This window comes from Colobus angolensis, unplaced genomic scaffold (genome assembly GCF_000951035.1).
Source record: "Colobus angolensis palliatus isolate OR3802 unplaced genomic scaffold, Cang.pa_1.0 Scaffold141, whole genome shotgun sequence".
Lineage (NCBI taxonomy): Eukaryota > Metazoa > Chordata > Mammalia > Primates > Cercopithecidae > Colobus > Colobus angolensis.
In genome coordinates this window covers 3,478,590-3,500,168 of record NW_012114500.1, presented here as the reverse complement: position 1 = coordinate 3,500,168, position 21,579 = coordinate 3,478,590, and the positions used below count along the sequence as shown (strand labels likewise).

Genomic DNA, 21,579 nt, shown 5'->3' with positions numbered 1-21,579 from the left:
TTCTCCCTATGTCTGCATGGGATTTCGCTGGGCACTCTGGTTTCCTTCCATATCCCCAAAATGTGTACAGAGAATTGCTGTCTCTAAATGGTCGCAGTCTGGTTGAGTGGGTATGTTTGTCCTACCATGAGATGGTGTCTTGTCCAGGGCTGGTTCCTGCCCTGTGTCCTGAATGTTTGCGTTGCGCTCCAACCATCTGGGGCCCTGAACTGGGATAAGCAGGAGAGAAAATGAATGAACAAATTAATGAATGAATACACATTATTGTCAAATAAAAATTTATAAACTCTACCGTAATTATCCAAATGCACATAATAAATAATGCAGTACAAAAGCACCCAGAGCTCATCATATTTGTGATTGATTCTGAACTGCATGCTGGGAGGACATGCTCCTTACAATTTTCACTTTTCAAACGTTTATACCTTAATTTAACCCAGCCCTACTGTGACCACCGTCATTCACTGATTCACCAGAAACTGGATAAATAATTATTTTGTTTTCATTAATCATTTAAGTGTATGTATAGCTCACATTTAGTTCAATGTGCAATATGAAAAGTGTTTTCAGTCTTTATTTAGAAGTTTGGTGGTGTTTTTTGTGACTGGAAATAGACTGTAGGAACTTAACTTTGGTTTATATCAATTAGCCTATGGTCAAATTGGTTTCATTAAAGTTCATTAGCTTAAAGTCGAAGTTTGCAAGAGCCTATCGAGGACATTAAGTGAGGACTTAGTGTACATTGAGTAATATGGGTTCTAAAGTCTATTTTTATAACAATACTTGAACCGCATTTTTCATGTCCTGACTTGCTTAGTGACTTAAATAGACATGTAATTATGGACCAGAGAACTTGAAGATCCAAAAAAGATAAAGTTTTTTTTGTTTTTTTCTAAGTGGCATATTTCATGTAGTGTACTGTTTGAAGGTTGATCCATGTTGTATCATGTATCAAGACTTCTTTCCTTTTTATGGCTGGATAGTATTTCATCATACAGACTACTTTTGGTTAATCTATTCATCTGTTGAAAGAAACTTGGATTGTTTCCACCTTCTGACTCTTGTGAATAATGCTGTAGTGAACATTGGTGTTCAAATATTTGGTTGAGTCCTAGCTTTCAATTATTTTGGGCATATATGTGGGAGTGGAATTGCTGGGTCATATGGCACTTCTGTGTGAGTTCACTTAAATTAAATTTTTTGAATGAGCAACTAGAGACAGAAAGTATATTAGAAGTTGTCAGGGGTTAGGAGTGGAAGGAATGAGGAATATTGCATAATGGTGATGAAGTTTGTTTGGGTTGATGAAAAATTTTCAGAAATAGATAAGAATGATAGTTGTACAATATTGTGAGTGTAATTAATGCTACTGAATTGTACACTTAAAAAACCTAAAATGTCAAATTTAATGTTATATGTATTGATCACAATTAAAAATAATAGTATAATATACCAAAACCCACTGTACCCTTTTAAATGGGTGTTTTGTATGACATGTAAATTATAACCTGATAAAGCTGTTCATACAAATGGATCACACTTACAAAGGGAAAGTTTAAGGTTCCAAACATATACTATATTGACCACTTCACAGTAGCTACAAGTACCTGGAATGAATTAGATTTGGGAAATTTATGCTTCCACTGATAAATAGCCTAGTATTACATACTCTAAGGCTACATAAAAATGTGGAGGGGCACAATTACTAAATTACTCATCTTTAGGGATTTTCAGTCTAAATAATGAAGTATGGAGTAATATCCATGAAGTAACTGGTAAGTTGAGAGAATACAAATCAATAAATTACATATAGATAGATACATAAACCTTTGTGCACATACATTTGTACCTGTATATAATTTGTAAATAATTAACACAGGAAAGCACTAAAAAAGGCGTTGTATTGTGCCGCCTATTTTTTTAACACCTTTCTTTCAAATTCTCTTTGTGTATACAAAATGACTAAGTAGGTGCACATTTTGCACATTTTACAGTGTTTATATAATATCCATTGTAAATTTGAATCTTCAAAATCACCTCTGTTTAGATTATGAATAGTTTATTAGTAACTCTGTTAGAAAATGAAATACAAATGCTGGCTTTCACTTGAATTCTACATAATGTTATTCCTTGGAATTATTAAATATTTTATAAATTATAATCAAGATACATATGAATGTTTATAAATTCATATGTAGGAAATTTTAAATTCCAGATGCACATATGCCTGTATACACACACACACATGCACGCGCGCACACACACACACACACACCCCTTCTGTGTTGCTTAACCATAATTTGATTACAGATTTGAGATATTTTGAATTTGAGAATGTTGCTATGGTTTATATTACTACCTGCTGCCCCACTCACCAAACTCCCACCTAAATGTTAGGGAAGCATGGCAAGTGATAAATAGATTCAAGTTATGAAACGACATACTATCCTGTGTTAAAAATACTCATTGTTATATCAGATAGTTGTTCAGTTCTAGTTTTATATTGTTTGCTTATTTTTCAGCTGCTCCAGTTGATGTACTAAAAGCACTAGATTTTCACAGTTCTCCAGAGGGAATATCAAAAACAACGGGGTTTTGCACAAACAGAAAGAATTCTAAAGACTCAGATACTGCTTACAGAGTTTCAAAGCAAGCACAACTCAGTGCCCCAACGAAACAGTTATTTCCAGGTATGTTCACTTTATTATTATTACTACTAAAATTATTACTACTTTTGTCACTACTAATACTACGTTTAGTATTTCTTTACTAATTAGTATTTTTATCAGGTTAGATAATGCCCAATTATATGGTAAAATGCAATTCTTTCATATATCAGACATCAAATACTTTGTGGTCACCAAAGTAATGTAATGAAAATAACAAATAATTTAATAATTGCCAATCGTAATTTAGCACAATCACATTTCTGTGAAAATATGCTTATTTGAACATTTAGTAATTCATCACTTTGTTAGAACATAATATATGGAGACAACATTTTATATCTAGCCTATTTCTACATGTAATCATATAGAGGTTATTCATCGTGACTGGGGTATAGGAGGGAATCTTTCCCCTTAATGACTACCTAAGTTAATTTAATGGGCATTTGGATTTAAACATGCTTAGTGCAGGTTTTCCTAACATTAAGGTAAATGTTTCTGTTGAAAGAGATACTTTTTTGTGCAAATAATTTTGCTTTATTTTTGCATGTCATTCTTATCTAAAATATAAGAAAATTTAGTCACATCTCACAGTTATCCCTACCGAAACTAGAGATTTTTTTTTTTTTTTTTTTTAATATCAGCTGGCAGTTTTTCATAATGGTACTGAAAAGTACTTGCTGAATATTTGTTTTTCCTTCCATGAGAGCACTAATTGACCTAATAACACTAATTATCTAGAAATCATGATAATGTGGAGAAAGGGAATTGAGTGGTGAAATGACAATTTTTGAGCCTCATATTTTCAGAGCAGGTAACTTGTTAACTGTGCTTGCCTCCATTTGATACATACCAGTTATCTATGATTGGTTGATTGACAGGTGTTCTCACCCTTATTTAACAGAGGAGGAAACTGAATTTCACAGAGACTCTCTGAGTTGACCAAGTTACATTGTGGTCAATATATAATCTAGGTTTGTTCTGCTCCATATATTTTATATGTTATCAAATGGTCCTTTCTGGAACTTTGGGGTCTTCTCGGCAGCAATTTATCATTTAAATTCTTCATATTATCCTATATTATCTCTGCTTGAGAAAATTTGAGTTTCCTATCTTCATATGAAACTGTGTTCTAACAAGAGGAAACAAATATAAATCAAGGATTTAAACGTTACAAAACAGCACAGTACACTTTTTATGGAAAGGCGTTTTAAAATATTTTGAAATACATTTATTTTGATTGTTCACTGATTCTTCCAATATATTTTCTGTTTTGCAATACTTTGTGGTGAACAAGAACAAACTGAAAATATAAAGAATAAAATGAACTTTTTTTCTGACTTTGAAAATAAAAAAATTAAAATGATTATTAAATTCATAAAATATTTTAAAAGTAGAATTAAAAAATTAAAAGTAAAAAGGTAAGTTGCTTTTTCTATTTATGTGCACTCTGCTGCATTTCCTAAAGCATCCTTAATAGATAAAGGGATGGGAATTTTGAAGAGGAGAAAACAAAGAAAAATATACCAATTAAAAACCTTTAGAAATACTCAGATTACAGGTTATAATTTTTATACTTTGGCTCATTATCTCAGGGTCAGTGTGTTCTTCATTCCAATGTGGTAGTTATTTAAAATCATTAATTTTATATAATTAATTTTAATACTATATATTTAAGTGATAAAGGCTATATAATCAACATTATCTGACTGCTTTCTTTATGATACAGTCTCATATAATTTCCACAATAGTTCCATGGGACAGATTAAATTATTAGGCCAGTCAACGGATAGGAAGGGAAAGTAGGATTTTATTTGCCAAGAACACATGGCTAGGAGGTGGTGCGTTGATTCCATATATTGACTATTATGAATAATGCTGCAATAAATATTGGACTGCAGATATCCCTTCAACATACTGATGTCATTTACTTGGTGCATATACCCAGTAGTAGGATTGATGGATAATATAACATAGGAGTGCACATGTTTTTGACATACTGATTTCATTTCCTTTGTATGTATACTCAGTAGTGGGATTGATGGCACTAGCTCTAATGTTTTGAGGAAACTTTTTACTATTTTCTATATGGATGTATTAATTTACATTTTCACCAATAGTATGAAACTGTTCCCTTTTCTCTACACCTGCACCAACACTTATCTTTTGACTTTTTGATAGTTGTCATTCATACTGGAATGGAGTAATAGCTCATTGTGGTTTTGATTTACATTTCCCTAATGATTAATGATGTTGACCATTTTTTTCATATACCCATTAGCCATTTGTATGTCTTCTTTGAGATATGTTTATTCCGACATCTTGCCCATTTTTAATTGCATTACTTTTTTTTCTATTGAGTTGTTTGAGTTCTTTACATGTTTTTAATATTAACCCCTTATCAGATGTATAGTTTGCAGATATTTTCTCCTGTTCTATAGGTTGTCTCTTCATTTGTTAATTTTTTCTTTTGCTTTGTAAATGCTTTTTAGTTAAATGTAATCCTATTTGGATGTGGTAGGGCTGGGATTTGAGCCAAATGATCTGATAAGATTCAGAACTTTCAATTGAGATACTGTACTGTCTTCCAGTTAACTACTCTATGCATACATTTATAGCATAAAAATGTATTAAAGCCTCTTGCTGTTTTTTCTTTTGTAATACATTTTAATAATTTCCACTTCATAAAACGTCTTTCTACTACGTGACTTCATAAGATTCTATTACATACATATTTGTATTTTATTTAACCAGTTTCAATCATTGCAGCTTATTTTAAAATTTTACTATTATAAATAGTGGTTTGGTGATTTGAAAGCATAATACTTTTACGCATATGCATTCACTCCGCATACATTCTTGGTGGTAGAATTGCTGATCTACAATTGTTTGAACTTGAATCCAAGACAGACATATTCATATTTCTTTTATAGATTTATACTACTGCCTGTAATAGAATTTAGAATGAATGGATTGAAAAAGGAAGGTCTTGATATTGGGCTAGATATTGTTGATTACAGATGCACATACACAATGGTTTTGCAAAAAGACAACTTTTAAACTAAAAGCATCTCATTTCTCAAATAATAATGCTTGCTTTATTTATATGCCAGAGTAGTAAGAGGATCAAATAAGATATATTTGTAAAACTATTTTGAAAAATAAAACCCACAACTTAACATGTAGTGTTTTATAAAAATATAAGTATTCTTTACTTAATTATTTGAGATATACTTAGGATAATTGTTTAAATGATATAGTTGTTTAACAAATGTTTAGTAAGTACCAATGTAGATCAGATTGTATGCTAGATATTTGGCACATGATTGAGAGAGAGAAAAAAAGAAAAACAGAGTCTGCCTTCTTGAATTTAAAATCAAGTTAGTCAATTACCCTTATAGTTCTGGCTCATAATGACATACACTTCTTTAATAAGAACCAATATGTAGTGAAACTGCATTGTTTGATATTAAGAACTAATTGAAAACTCTTAAGCTTTTAAAGAAACAACAAAAATAATACGGTTGTAAATTGGGTCATTACAATACTTCTTTAAAGTGGGAATGTATGGCTACAGACTAGACAAAGCCAAAAATACAAACTTTATGCCAAAATTAGTACTTAAATAAGTGTTTTAAGAGTGCTGGCTATGTGTTTGATATTTACTGGTATCATGATCCTGTTGCCTAAATCAAATTTAATTTCATATAGCCATTGTGCTTTAAGTGCTTTAAGTGAGTGGCTTTAAAGTTTGACTATAGCTTGGATAAAAATTGAAGAGAAACCTTAATAGAGGACTCCTATTTATTTATTAATGTTTACTATTCAAAGTTAGTTGATTTATAAAGGCCATGTAGAAAGTTCAAAGATACTACAGTGATCTAGGAACAATGTAGAAATTGGACGTTGGAAATTTCTAACTCTTTGGCCTTTTCTTCTCAGGTGGAACTTTTCCAGAAGACTTTTCAATATTATTTACAGTGAAACCAAAAAAAGGAATTCAGTCTTTCCTTTTATCTATTTATAATGAGCATGGTATTCAGCAAATTGGTGTTGAGGTTGGAAGATCACCTGTTTTTCTGTTTGAAGACCACACTGGAAAACCTGCCCCAGAAGACTATCCCCTCTTTAGAACTGTTAACATCGCTGATGGGAAGTAAGTCACAAAATAATACAATGTTTTAACTATGCTGGTATCATTATTTTTATTCAGTCATTTAACAAATATTTATGGAGTGTGATACTGTTTTTCTAGTTGCTGGTGATAAACAAATGAGCAAAAAATACATAAAGACATAATTTATAGTATGTACAGGGAAACAACAATGCTTTCAAAATAAGTCACTAATAAATAGTATAGCAGGTGATGATAAGTGAGAAAGAAAAAGAGAACAGTAAAGAGGATAGGGTGTGGCAGTGAGGTGGGTACAGTTTTAACAAGTGAGAGCAAGCCAAATCCCACTAAGAAAGTGGTATGTAAAGAAGGTGGAGTGCTTGCCATGCTAATAATTAAAAGCCTAGTGTTCCAGGAGAAGCAGGAAGCAAATACAGTCTCTGATTGCAGGGTATGGGCAATTTGTTCCAAGCAATATCAAGGATACCAGCATGGCAGGAGAAGAGTGGGATGATGAGGATGGAGAAGCAGAGGGAGGCCAGATGGTATAACACATTGTAGGAGGTTGCAAGCACTTTGAATTGTACTCTGAGTGAAACCGGAAGTTACTGGAGGCTTTTTGAGCAGAAGAATGATCTAATTCAACTTATGTTTTACTAATAATAGTGGAGATCAGAGGAAGCACTATAGAGTACTGACATGTGCCACGTGCTAAGCTCTTTATACACTGTTAACTCATTTAGTTCTCTGGGTTCCTTTAAGAAAGTAATGTTAATAAACTAATTTTACTGGTAAGGGAACTGAGGCTCAGAGAGTTTAAGTAACTTGCCTAAGGTCATATAGTTGGAGAGTGATAGAGATGGGGTTTGAACTCAGGAAGTCAGGCTTGCACTGCGCTCCTTTGCAAATCATGCCGAATTCTGAATTATGCATAGTGGTCATTCCCTTTCACTTATGGAGCAGCTAAATAGAAATGTATGCTTATTAAGTTTACTCGATATTTTATCACTGAATCCAGACCTCTAAAAACAACTTTATCCGAAATAGCACATTTGGTCAGAGATGTAAGAAGGAAGTAGCAGTGCTCATTGACACTCATTACATTTTTGTCAGGACCACAGAGAAATTCTCAAGTCTCAGTGTTACAAAAAAAAAAAACAAGGCTTTTACAACTAATTTACATTATTATCTTATAAACAAATTAGATATAATAGCACATTGTGTTTCTCTTTTTGACTGTTAGCAAACTCCATACTAAGATTTTAGTCTATATTTGGTAATTGTAGAAAATATTTTGAACTTATCTTATTATTCACACCTTATTTTTCCTTAATCCCACTTTCCTAACTGAAAAAAAAAAAAAAAGCTTCAATTTATTGCAGCCCAGACCACATTCTATTCAAAACTAACAGGCAGTGTTTAATATGAATGAATCCTTAAAGCAAAACATGAACAAATAAAAACAAAAAAAATGGAGGATGTTCAATAAATATTTTTAATTGATTATCAAACAGAACAAGAAGTTATATTTACATATATCACAGTAGTAAAATATTATCTTGATAATATATTGAATACAATTCATATTTACTAGTATTCATATTTTTCATTCATATATTCCTTCAATAACAATTTATTAAATGCTTACTGTGTGCTAGATAGGTCCTATACTTTTACTTGAGACTGTTAAAATGTGATATATTTGTGGAGCTCAACTGACATAATAATTTAGATGCAAAAATATTGGTATTTAAGCATACTCTGATTTTTTTAAAGAACAATCATGACATTCATCATGAATGAACATTCATTCCATACGTACTTATCTATTAGCCACCACTGGGCTGGCAGTCTGTAGAGTACAGCAGTTGTAGCAATGAACAACCCAGGTGAAGTTTTTCCACTCCTGGAGCTTAAATATGTGAAGTGCTGATAGTTCTGTGAATGAAAATAAATCAAGGTAGGAAATGTAGAGTGTACTATTTTAGATAGGGCAGTTTAATATGAATGAATCCTTAAGGTAAAACATGAGGTTTTACTCATATTTTTTTGATGAGGTTGCATTAAGTAAAATCACAAAGGAAGTGAGAGTATAGCCATGTAGGGATATGGAGAAAGAACAATCCTTCCAGAGTGAAGAACCTGTGCAAGGGGCAATAAGAAGGCATCCTTGTGGTTGGGATGCCGGGAGTCCAGGGAGCGTCTGAACTCATGAGGTTATAGAAGGCTAAGGGACCCTCATATGAAGCAGAGTAAGGGCTTCGGTTTTTACTGTGAGTATTGTATTTGGTAGTTTTTAAGAATGCAGACCCTTGATCTGACTTATATTTTTAAAAGGTGGCTCTGGTTGCATAAGAGTAGAAGCAGAGGTCAGTTAGGAGTCTAGCTGTGAAAGATGGCAGCTTGGACTAAGTTGACACACAATGGATTCTGTTTATACTTTTTAATTTATGAACTGATAGAATTTTCTGACAATAGGAGTGTGTAGTATGAGAAAAAGAATAATTAAGAATGCCTCTAAGGCTAAATGTTAATTTAGTATTTTGAATATTATATATGATATCATGATTATGACATATCATTATCACAGCCTACATTAATTAAACAAAAATATCAAGTTTAGAGTTCTAATCAATTTTAATTATTGAAATTGTTTTTTCTTTTTTTTTCTGTTAATGAAAAGCACATACCTATAATACTGGGAATGGTTTAAGTGAAGACACAGATTTCTTGGCATGAAGTATGTGTAAATTTTACTCTCACTCTATTAAGTAGCTCCTTGTATAAATCTTTGCTCAATTCATACCAAGCAGACACCTATGCCAGTTGAATGTTCTAGTGGAAAGACCAAAGATTAAGTGTATATGGAAATACACTTGGTCATCATGCCAAGTCACATGAAACAGACATTTCAGGAAGGCTCCTGCAACTTTTTGGGTATTTTATTTTATGGATCTAGTCCTAGACACTTCTGGAATATTAATCTAGCACTTTTCATTTGGAAAAAAAATAAAATATAAACCAGACTGGCTTGCAGAATCTGAGTGGGCTTCATTTAATGGTTTATGTTAGCACCATATATTGTTAATAAAACCCACCATTTTACAGTATGGTTAGGGAATGTGCGTTTCCAAAGGGCTGGCCATGTCTCCCCAGCCAAGCCTGTCATCACTGCTCTGAATTAGTTGGAGCAGTAGCTGCAGAGTGAATTGAGACTCTCATTCCACACATGTGTTGACTATGTTTTCTTTCAGTTTTCCACTTCCTGCCAACCCTGGAAAGAAGGAAAGATATTGTGTCTCAGTCTTGGATCCTGACTACAGTAGTGATCTATAACTGTCTTGAAATTAAAGTGGAAAAATAATGAAAGCACTTGAAATAAATGTGAATAAAGACAGAGAAGCACATTGTGTTTTACAATTAGGACGTTGACTTGCTCTAGATGGAGCACTCATTCAATTAGTAGACATACCCTTTTACAGTCAATCTCAGGGGATCATTAGAGCAGTTTTTTTTTTTAAAATGGAATTCCACTTTGGAAGAAAGCATTTACGTACTTGGAAACTATTACTTACCCCATATCCCACCCTAATCTCTATCAAATACCTTCATCAGGACACAGTAAGATTAAGCTTTTGTTACTACAACACAAAGTGAAGCAAAGGATGGGCACTTCCTTATCAGCACAGACAGCTGATTCTACTGTGCATTTTATGCTGCTTGTGTCCTTTTGAGTACCTAGCACTGTTGGGTAAAGGGTAAGTAGTCACCTGTTTAGCGGCTGCTTAATAAATGAGCCTACATTTTTATATGATTTCAGTTCATTTTTGTAATTTAAAATACACAGTATTTTAATGTGAATACTGCTTTGGCAACCACTGTTTTTTTGAAGCTTACAAAAGAATTACTTGTCTTTTTTAGGTGGCATCGGGTAGCAATCAGCGTGGAGAAGAAAACTGTGACAATGATTGTTGATTGTAAGAAGAAAACCACGAAACCACTTGATAGAAGTGAGAGAGCAATTGTTGATACCAATGGAATCACGGTTTTTGGAACAAGGATTTTGGATGAAGAAGTTTTTGAGGTAAAAATAAATCAAACTCTAAGCTGAATATTGACAAATCAAATGAACTGGGTTAACAACAGTAAAAATACTGCTTTATAGCAATATGTTATAAAGTAAAGTTGAAACTCTAAAGGGTGACCTAGTTTCTTCCTCTGTGAGTATAGCGGTGATGTTTTCTATTCTTCAGTAAGAGAATGACCAGACAATGGTGACTGTAACGCCTGGGAAACATTTACAGGGATTGGTTGATTTGAACACAGACATGCTATTCTCCTGGAAAGGACAAAGAGCTTAACTCTTAGTACTTTGTATTATTTTCTTTGCAGAAAATAACACTTTCTTCATTTCATTCTATGGGAGGTTAATTTAGAGAGATGTATATACAAGTCATATGTTTTGCCTTCCTCTGTTCTTTGTGAATGTTTTTTTAAGGTAAAATAGAGATCATATTGCAAAATATAAATTTTAAGTTTATAAATCACTTTAAAAAATATTGTAAAGATCATGGTAAGATATTTACATCTAATTATATTTCACTAATTATGATAATCACATTCTTTTAGTTCTCCAATCATTGGATATGGCATTTTGTGCTTTAATTTTCATTTAGTCATTTTTTAAAAGAATGAATGATCTGAATTCTGACACAATTAAAGGATGCACTCTCCAGGCATTATTTATTATTTTGGTGGTTGTTTTTAAACAATTTGAGTCATTTCTTTGTCAAGGTGTAGCGAAGTAAAGCTGTGTAATATATTACAAATTAATAGACAGTTTGACCTGGAGATTTGCTATGTTTTATGATGTGTGAATATACATATACACATGTGTACACACACACACATATATATACACAAACATACAGACAGTATGTATTTTCATAAACAGAACAATGTTTATGAAATAGTCTAGCGTCGGCTAGACTATTTCGTTCCTGTACTTACATATATAAACCTACAGTGTAGTTTTATTTAAAATTTTTATTACAATTAACATTTGTGAAAGTTCCATGTTATTTGAGATGCTATTGTTTCTGACTTTTTTCCACTAGTGTGTACCTAAGCCTTTAACTCTACATAAAATATTTTAAACTACCATATCATGCTGGATTATGTAAATGATAAACTGATTTGAGTAGTATATAATGGAAATATGCTCTCAGATCTCCCAATATCTAACATTGATTGCATGCATATGATGATAAACAATTATTTATTCATTCAATAAATAAATATTAATATAATTTCTAGTCTTGAAAAACCTTTTGAAAACAAAACTATTCATAAATATGTTTCATGTGAACTATGAATAAATTATGATTTATTTTTGTAACCTACACCTTATTTTCCAGGAACATAAATGTGTAAGACAGAAGAACAATATCAATAGAATTTCTTTCTTTTTTAAAAAATTGATTCTTAGCTTTGTAACACTATATGCCACATTCTGAATCCTGGAGTAACTCCAGCTCTTTAGTTGGAGAAACTATTAAAACATTAAGAAAAGTAATGTTGAAAGGATTCTTTAATGAAACCTTTAGCGAATATGACAATGAGTAGTCAAAAATAAGTTTATTAAGCTGTTTCGCATCCTAGAGTTTCATGAAACCCTATGAAGTTTTAAATAGAACATTTACTTACTATTAAGTGTAGTTAGTTTATAAAATATTAATGAATACAGAACTTACTCTCTCAGGTTTATCTTTTACAATCTTTGACCAGTTATAGAGGGAAACTATTTTTACTTAATAAAAATATGGAGAGAGCTTTAGAGTAGGAAACTTTGAATTGGATGAAATTTAGTATTTATCTAATTCATGTACTCAAATAGCCATCAGATAAAAGATTCAGGTCTTACTTTCTAGATTATATTATTGTATGTATATATGAAATTTCAATAACAATTTGGTCTCTTTCCCCTTGAAAATAGAGCATGAAGAAAATAAGTAATTCAAGTATATAGATGTTTAGTACGAATTTAAAATTCTCACTCTTTTGTAAAATTAGTTCATTCTACCTGATCTTAATATATCTTTTCGTAAAAACTTATTCGAGTATGTATTTCCTTTTATTTTTGGTTTATATTCTAGTACCTATATACTTATGACTCTTTGCAAGTAAACACATAGAATTTAAACTAAAAATGACAGGAGATAGAAATTGTACTGTCTGTACATTATTTTAGTGTTTTATAAATAGTTGTGATGATGAAGATAATATAATACCAGTGATTTATTAGTCTGAAAACTAGAAATGTCACTTTTTCAGACAGAGTATAAGTCAGATTTAGTTGCAGATTTGTTTAGTGTATGTAATTTCATGTATACACTACCCTGCATTAATAGAATGATACTACTATGGTAAAAAATATTAAACATGGTCATATTTGAGTTTCAATCTAACGACTTTTTAGAATTCAACTTTACACAGATAAAAGCAAAGCTGAAGATGATTTTAAAGTTTGAACAATTGTGGCCGGGCGCGGTAGCTCAAGCCTGTAATCCCAGCACTTTGGGAGGCCGAGGCGGGCGGATCACGAGGTCAGGAGATCGAGACCATCCTGGTTAACATGGTGAAACCCCGTCTCTACCAAAAAATAGAAAAAACTAGCCCGGCGAGATGGCGGGCGCCTGTAGTCCCAACGGGAGTCTGAAGCAGTTGAATGGCGTAAACCCGGGAGGCAGAGCTTGCAGTGAGCTGAAATCTGGCCACTGCACTCCAGCCTGGGCGACACAGCAAGACTCTGTCTCAAAAAAAAAAAAAAGTTTGAACAATTAAAAGTTGTGAAAATTATCACAAGATGAGCATATAGACTCATAATTCAGGCTTTATAATTTCAGCATAGCAGAGTGAGTATATGAATTGATTTGGGGATGACAAAAATCTGATTTTGAATCCCAGCATATAGCTTAATATTCAACCTTCTCTTTATAATTACTCTATATCAGTTTCAAATGGGAAATATAACAGAATCTTCCTCATAGGACTTATAGAAAAAATGAGCTGATGATGTATGTACAGTCTTTAAGATACTAGTATAAATATAAATATATATAGATTTATACACATGCACACATATGTAATATAAACGTGGTTGTATGTTGTTAACTTATCCATTAATGTGTACTTTTACAAACATTATTATAACTTCTTTTTCTTATGATTTTACAACTGTGCATTTCAAATACTTTTGATATGGGTGACTAACAGTGACCCATCTATCAGTCTGAAGTCCTCATGGGTCCGTCTATCTGTATTCTAAATGCAGTACTTCTTTTCTGAGCCACTGCAGTTTTACAAAGTACCTTGTAGAGATTAGATACATTTGTCCCCTCTAGACAGAGGTAACACCTGAGTACAGATCTTAGTAAGTGGAACGTGATCTGACTTAATGAGTATTTCCATGCAAGCAAAAAAAAATTAAAAAAAGTCTTACCAACACTACTCAACAGCCTTGATTTTTTTTTCCTGCTTGATAGGATTCAAAGATGTGAGGAAAATTAAATTAGAAGAATTGTATTGCTTCTATTTATTATCAATACAATTATTTTTGGAGTCTTTAAAACAGGAAAATTTCTTTACTTAATAGCAAGTTATAGCCATTGTTCAAGTTTTCAAAACATTGTTCTTTATATTTTGTTTTTTTTTTTAAGTAATCAAAACAGATTATTGCAGGCCTTTTATATTTTTTTAACAAATAGCCATCATTGGGGAGATTATTTATTTCCTTGAAGCAATGAGTAAAATATGACCTATGACAGCCATTTGAGTAGAAAAGCTTTGTGATGAAAATTTTGCATTTTTTTCAAACTCCTCAGGAAATATTTTGAATGTAATTTTCTATGGAGAAATCAATGAATAATAATTTATAAAAGCTATGGTATTTGATAATTCTACAAGGCCTGAAAAATGTAAGATTATCTAACTCTTTTGAGATGGCTTTTGAGATGGCCAAAAGTAAAGTCACCTCAAAAGCCATTAAGAGTTTGATTATTGCTTTATGGTGTCCACATATCTTTTTAATGCATATATTACCCAAGATACACACTTAAAAGTTGAATTTTAGAGATAGTTTTCCTATAGAACAATGTTATAAGATGGAGATAGCCTTTCCATTTATCCACTTTTCCCAGTCTAGATGCATTTAGTTCATGGTTCTTGTGATTTTTTTCTAAATTTATTGAGTTATAATTGAATCACAGTAAACTGCAAATATTAAAAGTATACCATTTAATCAGTTGTGACTTATGTACACAACTGTGAAGCCATCATCATAATCAAGAAAATAAACATTGCCATCTCACCCAACAGATTCCTCATCATCTTTTATAATTCATTCCTTCTTCTATCCTAATGCCAGACAATCATTAATTAGCTTTTTATCACTATAACATTTCTGGTACTTTTACAAATGAAATTATACTGGATGCACTCATTTTAACTTAACTCGTTTTAACTCATTTTTCTTTTTCCTGTTATTAGCAATATGTCAAATTACATTGATTGATTTTTCAAACATTTAAAAACAACTTTTCAATCCTTAGAGGTCTATAGACCCTACTGGTGATGTAGTATGTTGTCTTATTTATATAACATGCAATTAAGTTCTTACTCAGTATAATGATCTTAAGATTTACCAATATTTTTTGTATTTATTATTATTATTATTTTGCTGAGTAGAATTTTAACACATAGCTAAACCAAAATGTGTTCATTCATTCACCCTATTAGTGAGCATTTGTGTTGCTTCCAGGTTATGGCTTCTATAAAGTGAACATTCATGTATACATTTTGCTTTGTTTGGTTGAATACCTAGACGTGCAATGCATGGGTTATTTGGTAGGTACATGCTTAACATTAAAAAAAAAGAAAATTATCAAACTATTTTTCAAAGTGGCATTAACCATTTTATACCTTCTTCAGCAGTGTATGAGAGTTTCAGTTGTTATGTATCCTTGCCAACCTCTGATATGTTCAGTCTTCCTCATTTTAGGCATTCTAGCTAGATGCATTGTAGTGTTACATTGTGGTTTTAATTTGCACTTCTCTCTTGACTGATGATGTTTGCATTTTGCCAGGTGCTTGTGGGCCATTTATGCATATTGTTTGGTGAGGTGTCTTTTCAAATGTTTTGCCCATTTAAAAAAGTTGAGCTGCTTGTCTTTAGTTTAAGGAGTTTTAAGAGTTTTACAAAATATCCTGTATATAGATTTTTTGTCTGATAGAAGTTTGCAAATATTTTTTCCAGTATGTGACTTGCCTTTCTTTTTTTTTCTTAATGGTGTCTTTCAAAGTGTATATGCTTTTAATTTTGATAAAGTTCAATTTATCAATTTTGTTATGTTTTACATTCTTTGTGTTCTAAGAAACTTTTACTCCAAGATCACAAAGATTTTCTTCTATTTTTAGTATCAGAATGTTGTTGTTTTAGGATTTGCACATAGGTCATATCCCATTTTGAGTTAATATTTGTGTATGATGTAAGGTAAAGGTTAATATTCACTGTTTTCTACATAATGATATCCAGTTCATTCAGCATATTTTTCTGAAACGGCTTTCTTTTCATGATATGTATTGCCTTGGTCTTTAAATCAGAAATTAATTGGCTACCAATTAGTGCACCTATGACTGAACTTTCTACCTTATTTTATTTATTCATTTATTTATTTTTTACTAGTACCAAAATATCTTGATTACTATAGTTTAACAGGAAGTTTTTAAGTCATGTGGGTAAATACTCCTACTTTTTATTCTTTGTAAAACATTGCTGTAGTTAATTTTGGCTCATTTTCATTTCTACACACATGTTAGAATAAGCTTATTAATTTCTACAAAAAGTTGTGGTTTTAATGGGGATTTCATTTAAGCTACACATCATAATGAAGATAATTGAAATTTTGAAAAATCATGGAGTTTTTATATTTCCTGTACATAGTATAACTCTCCATTTATTTTGGTCTTGTTTAATTTTTTTACAATGTTTTCTGGATTTCAGGGTAAATGTCTTGGACATCTTTTATTTAATTTGTTCCTAAGTATTTTTCTTTTTAGTGCTACAGTAAATGAATTTATTTTTAATGTCATATTTGAATATTTTAGCAAATATAGAAAACATAATTTTTTGTATTAACCTTGTGTCCTATAGCCTTGTTAAATTCATTTATTAGTTCAGGGTTTTTTTTTTTAATGTAAAAAAATTATATAATCTGAAAGTAGGGACCATTTCACAAGTTTTCTATTTTTATGCTTTTTACTTGTTTTTCTTATGGCAATCAATGGGATATATATTGAATATGGCATTTATATATATTGAATATGACTTGTGTAAGCAGGTATTCTTACTTTTTTTTCTGACCTCATGTGGAAAATAATTCAGTCTTTCAGCATTAAGTATGATGTTGGCTGAAAGTTTTCATTGGATGCTGTTTATCAGTTTGAAATTTACAATTAGTCTTAGTTTCCTAAATATTTGTTATCATGAACATGTACTAAATTTTGTAAAACGCTTTTTCTACACCTATTGAAATGATCATGTAGGTTTTTTTTTTTCCTGTTAGTAAGTTGAATTACATTGATTGATTTTTCAAATATTTAGAAACAACTTTTCATTCCTTAGATGTATATAGAGTCCTCTGTAGTCATGTAGTATATTATCCTATTAATATAACATATAATTTCATTTTCTAAAATATCTTTAAGAAGTTTTAGTCTATATTAATGAGGTATACTAGTCTATGAATATCTATATTGATAATGTCTTTGTTAGGTTTTGATAGCGTTATCCTGGCATCATAAACTCATCTGCTCAGTGATCTCTCCTCATCTATTTTCTGAAAACTTTCTTATATTACTGATGTTATTTCCTTCTTGAATACAGGATAGAATTAAGCAGTGAAAATTTCAGGCCCTGTTTTCATTTTAGAATTGTTTTAACGTATTCAATTTTTTTACTCGATACAGGTTAATTTAGTTTTTATGTTTCTTATTGCATAGACTATGTTGTTTTATTTTTCAATAAATTTTTCTAGTTCAACTAAGTTGTTGGATTTGTTCATATAAAGTTGTTTGTAGCATTTCATTAGTTTAAATTTTAATGTCTTTAAATTTTCTACGGAAAACTACTTTTTATTCCTGATATTAATAATTTGAATTTTCCCCCCAGATCAATAATTTGAACAGGTACTTGAAAATTTTGTTGATATTCTCAACAAACCAGTTTCAGGCTCTGTTAATTATCACTCTTAACAGACTCATTTATATTTCATAATTATTTTTTTCTATCATTAATTTGAGAATGAAAAATTATCTAGCCTCTCAAAATATAGGGTTATTATTTCAAGATTTATTTTTCCCAGTATAAAAATTTAAAATTACACATTTCTCTCTAAATACAGTTTTAGCTGCATACCACAATTTTACTGTGTCAGTTTTTATGGTAATTTAGTTAAAATAATTTTCAATTTCTTTTTTTATTTTATTTCTAGCCCACTAAATATATAGTGATGTTTAATGTCTAGATACTTGACTTTCTCTTAGTTTATTGGTATTGGTGTCTAATTCTGTTGTCTTCTGAGAATAAATTTGGTATGATCTCAATCCATTTAGATTTATTGAGATTTGATATATGGTCTAACATGTAGTCTGTCTCAGTTAATGTAATAATGCCCTTAAAAAGGAAGAGCATTGTGAAATTGTTCGATGCAGACTTTTATACATGTCAGTTGGATCTTTTCTTATTTTCTTATTTTTTTGTCTGTTTATTCTATCAGTCATTGAGGAGTGTTAAAATTTTCTACCATAATTGTAGAATTGTGTATCTTCCTTTTCATTTTGCCATTTTTTCTGCATATACGATATTCTCAGGCACATGCACCTTTATCATTGTTGGATCTTTCTGCTTGTCACTTTTCATTATGAAATATCTGTCTTTATCTCCACTAGGTTTTTTTGTCTTGAAGTCTACTTTATGTGGTATTAGAATGGCCACTCCTTTTCTTGTTAACCTACAATTTGAATGTCATTTATTTTTATGTCCATTTATTTTCAAATTATGTGTCTGCATAAAGTGTGCCTGTTAGAGTCAGGTTATTGGGGAGTTTTTTTTATCCCCTCTATATATTTCTGCCTTTTAATTGGTGCCATGAAACTAATAACATGTAATTTACATTATGCCATTGATTTGTTATTGATATGGCTGGATTTAAGTCTTCATCTTATTGTTTGTATTTTCTTTGTACTCTCTGTTTTCTGATGCTTTGTTCTTGCTTGCTTTCCTGCTTCCAGTCTTTTTTTTTTTTTTTTTTGGTGCTGAGGGTTTATTTGAATATTTTGTATTATTCCTTTTTGTTTTACCTATTGGATTTTTGCTATATTTAAGAAGGAATTTTTATAAGAATTATAAAATTTGTACCAAAATTTTATGATATATTTCTTGCTAATATTGTATCATTGTATGTATGTAATGTAGAAACCTTTCCATCTCCTTGTCATGCTGATCTGTATAGCATAGTTGTCATACTTATTAGACCTGTATATATTGAACATACCACCAAATGTTATGATTTTTGCTTTAAAGAATCAAATGTTTTAAAGCTTTTAAGATAATATAATTTTATATCTAAGTAAATATTTGTTATTTCTGTTTATCTTTTATTTCTGAAGCTCCATATTTTTCTAGGATACACTTTTCCATCAGTCTAAAAAGTTTTCTTTAACATTTCATGTACAGCTGATATGCTATTGATATATCTCTTGTATCTCTTGAGTTTTCTTACATGTGAGAATGTTGTTCTCTTGCCTTCATTACAGAAGGATATTTTCACTGACAATAGAATTCTGGATTGACAGTTTTACTATTTTAGCACTGTAAAAATGTTGTTCCACTGTCTCTGGCCCCTGTGTTTCTAATGCACAGTTCACATTCACATTGTTGTTTGTGTACCACTTTAGCTGCTAGTAAGATCTTTTTTCCCTTTATTTGCTTTTCAGTAGTTTGACTAGGAAGTATGTTGTTATAATATTGTTTGAATTTATTCTGTTTTGAGTTTATTAAGCATCTTCCATCAGTAAATGAATGTTTTTCAACAAATTTAGGAAGCCTTCACTCTTTAAAGTTTCTACTTTGCTGCTAAGTACTCTTATATTTTCATTATTTTCAATAGGGTATCACTTGCTTTTTGGAGGAGAGTTATAATAGCTGTTTTAAAAACTCTTCCTGAGAGTTTCAATGTCCACCCCATCTCAGGGTTGGCATCTGTTTATTGCCTTTGTTGCTGTTGTTGTTAATAAACTATCTTTATTTTAGAGTACATTTAGGTTCACAGCGAAGTTGAGCGGAAAGTACGGGGAGTTCCCATATACTCCTTGCCCCACCCCAACATACACCCTTCCCTATTATCAATATCCCATACCAGAGTGTGAATTGACTACAACAGATAAAACTACATTGACTTATCATTATGACCCAAAGTCTATGGTTTACATGTTCACTCTTGCTGTTGTACATTCTAAGAGTGTAGACAAATATGTAATGACATGTACTCACCATTTTAATATCTAAAAGAATAATTTTACTGCACTAAAAATCTTCCTTTCTCTACCTAATCTTCCTTTCTCCTTTCTCTACCTATTCATGGTTCTCTCCCTGATTGACCCCTGGAAGTTGCTATTTTTTTTTAACTGCCTCTATAATTTTGGCTTTTCCAGGATGTATGTAGTTGTAGTCATACAATATGTCGCCTTTTCAGATTAGCTCTTTTCACCAAGTAATATGCATTTAAAGTTCTTCTATATATACTCTCTTTTTTTTTTTTTTTTTTTTGAGACGGATTCTCACTCTGTCACCCAGGCTGAGTGCAGTGGCATGATCTTAGCTCACTGCAATCTCCACTTCCCTGGTTCACACCATTTTCCTGCCTCAGCCTCCTGAGTAGCTGGGACTACAGGCACCTGCCACCACGCCTGGCTAATTTTTTTTGTATTTTTAGTAGAGAAGGGTTTTCACCATGTTAGCCAGGATGGTCTTGATCTCCTGACTTCGTGATCTGCCCGCCTCAGCCTTCCAAAGTTCTGGGATTACAGGCGTGAGCCACTGCACCTGGCCCTCTTCTATGTATTTTCATGACTGATAGGTTCATTTATTTTTACTGCTGAATAACATTCCACTAGCCGGATGTAGCACATATTTATCAATTTATCTACTAAAAAACATCTTGGTTGCCTCTAAATTTTGAAAACTATGAATAAAGCTACTAGATAATTATGTGCTGGTTTTCATGTGGGCATAAATTTTCACATCATTTGGATAAATACCAAGAAGTGTGATTGTTGTACGAATATGCTTTGTTTTATGAGAAATTGCCAAACTGTCTTGTCGTACCCTTTTGGATTCCCACCAGCAAGGAATGAGAGTTTCTTTTGCTTCACAACTTTTCCAGGAATTTTTGTCATCACTGTTTTGAATTTACTCAAAAACAGCACTATTTCATTTTGGTATGTTGTGGTTTCTCATTGTTGTTTTAATTTGCAATTCTCTAATAACATACGATGTTGAACATATTTTCATAGGCTTACTTTCCATCTGTATATCTTTCTTGTTGAGGTGTTCAACATTTTTGTGCATTTATTAATTCAGATCGTTGGGGTATTTTTATTGTTGAATATTGAACTTTTTGTATATTTTGGAAAGCAGTCCTTTATCAGGTATGTCTTTTGCAAACACATTCTCCTGATATG

At 31.5% G+C, this 21,579-nt stretch overlaps 1 protein-coding gene across 1 annotated transcript in view; it reads left to right on the top strand.

Annotated features, from left to right (window-relative positions):
* COL11A1 (collagen, type XI, alpha 1) overlaps positions 1–21,579 on the top strand; it is a 220,804-nt gene that overhangs the window by 22,848 nt on the left and 176,377 nt on the right. Inside the window, exons 2-4 of the mRNA XM_011935227.1 lie at positions 2,523–2,690; positions 6,609–6,822; positions 10,702–10,864. Coding sequence (XP_011790617.1) covers positions 2,523–2,690; positions 6,609–6,822; positions 10,702–10,864 — 545 coding nt within the window. The remainder of the gene's footprint in view (positions 1–2,522; positions 2,691–6,608; positions 6,823–10,701; positions 10,865–21,579) is intronic.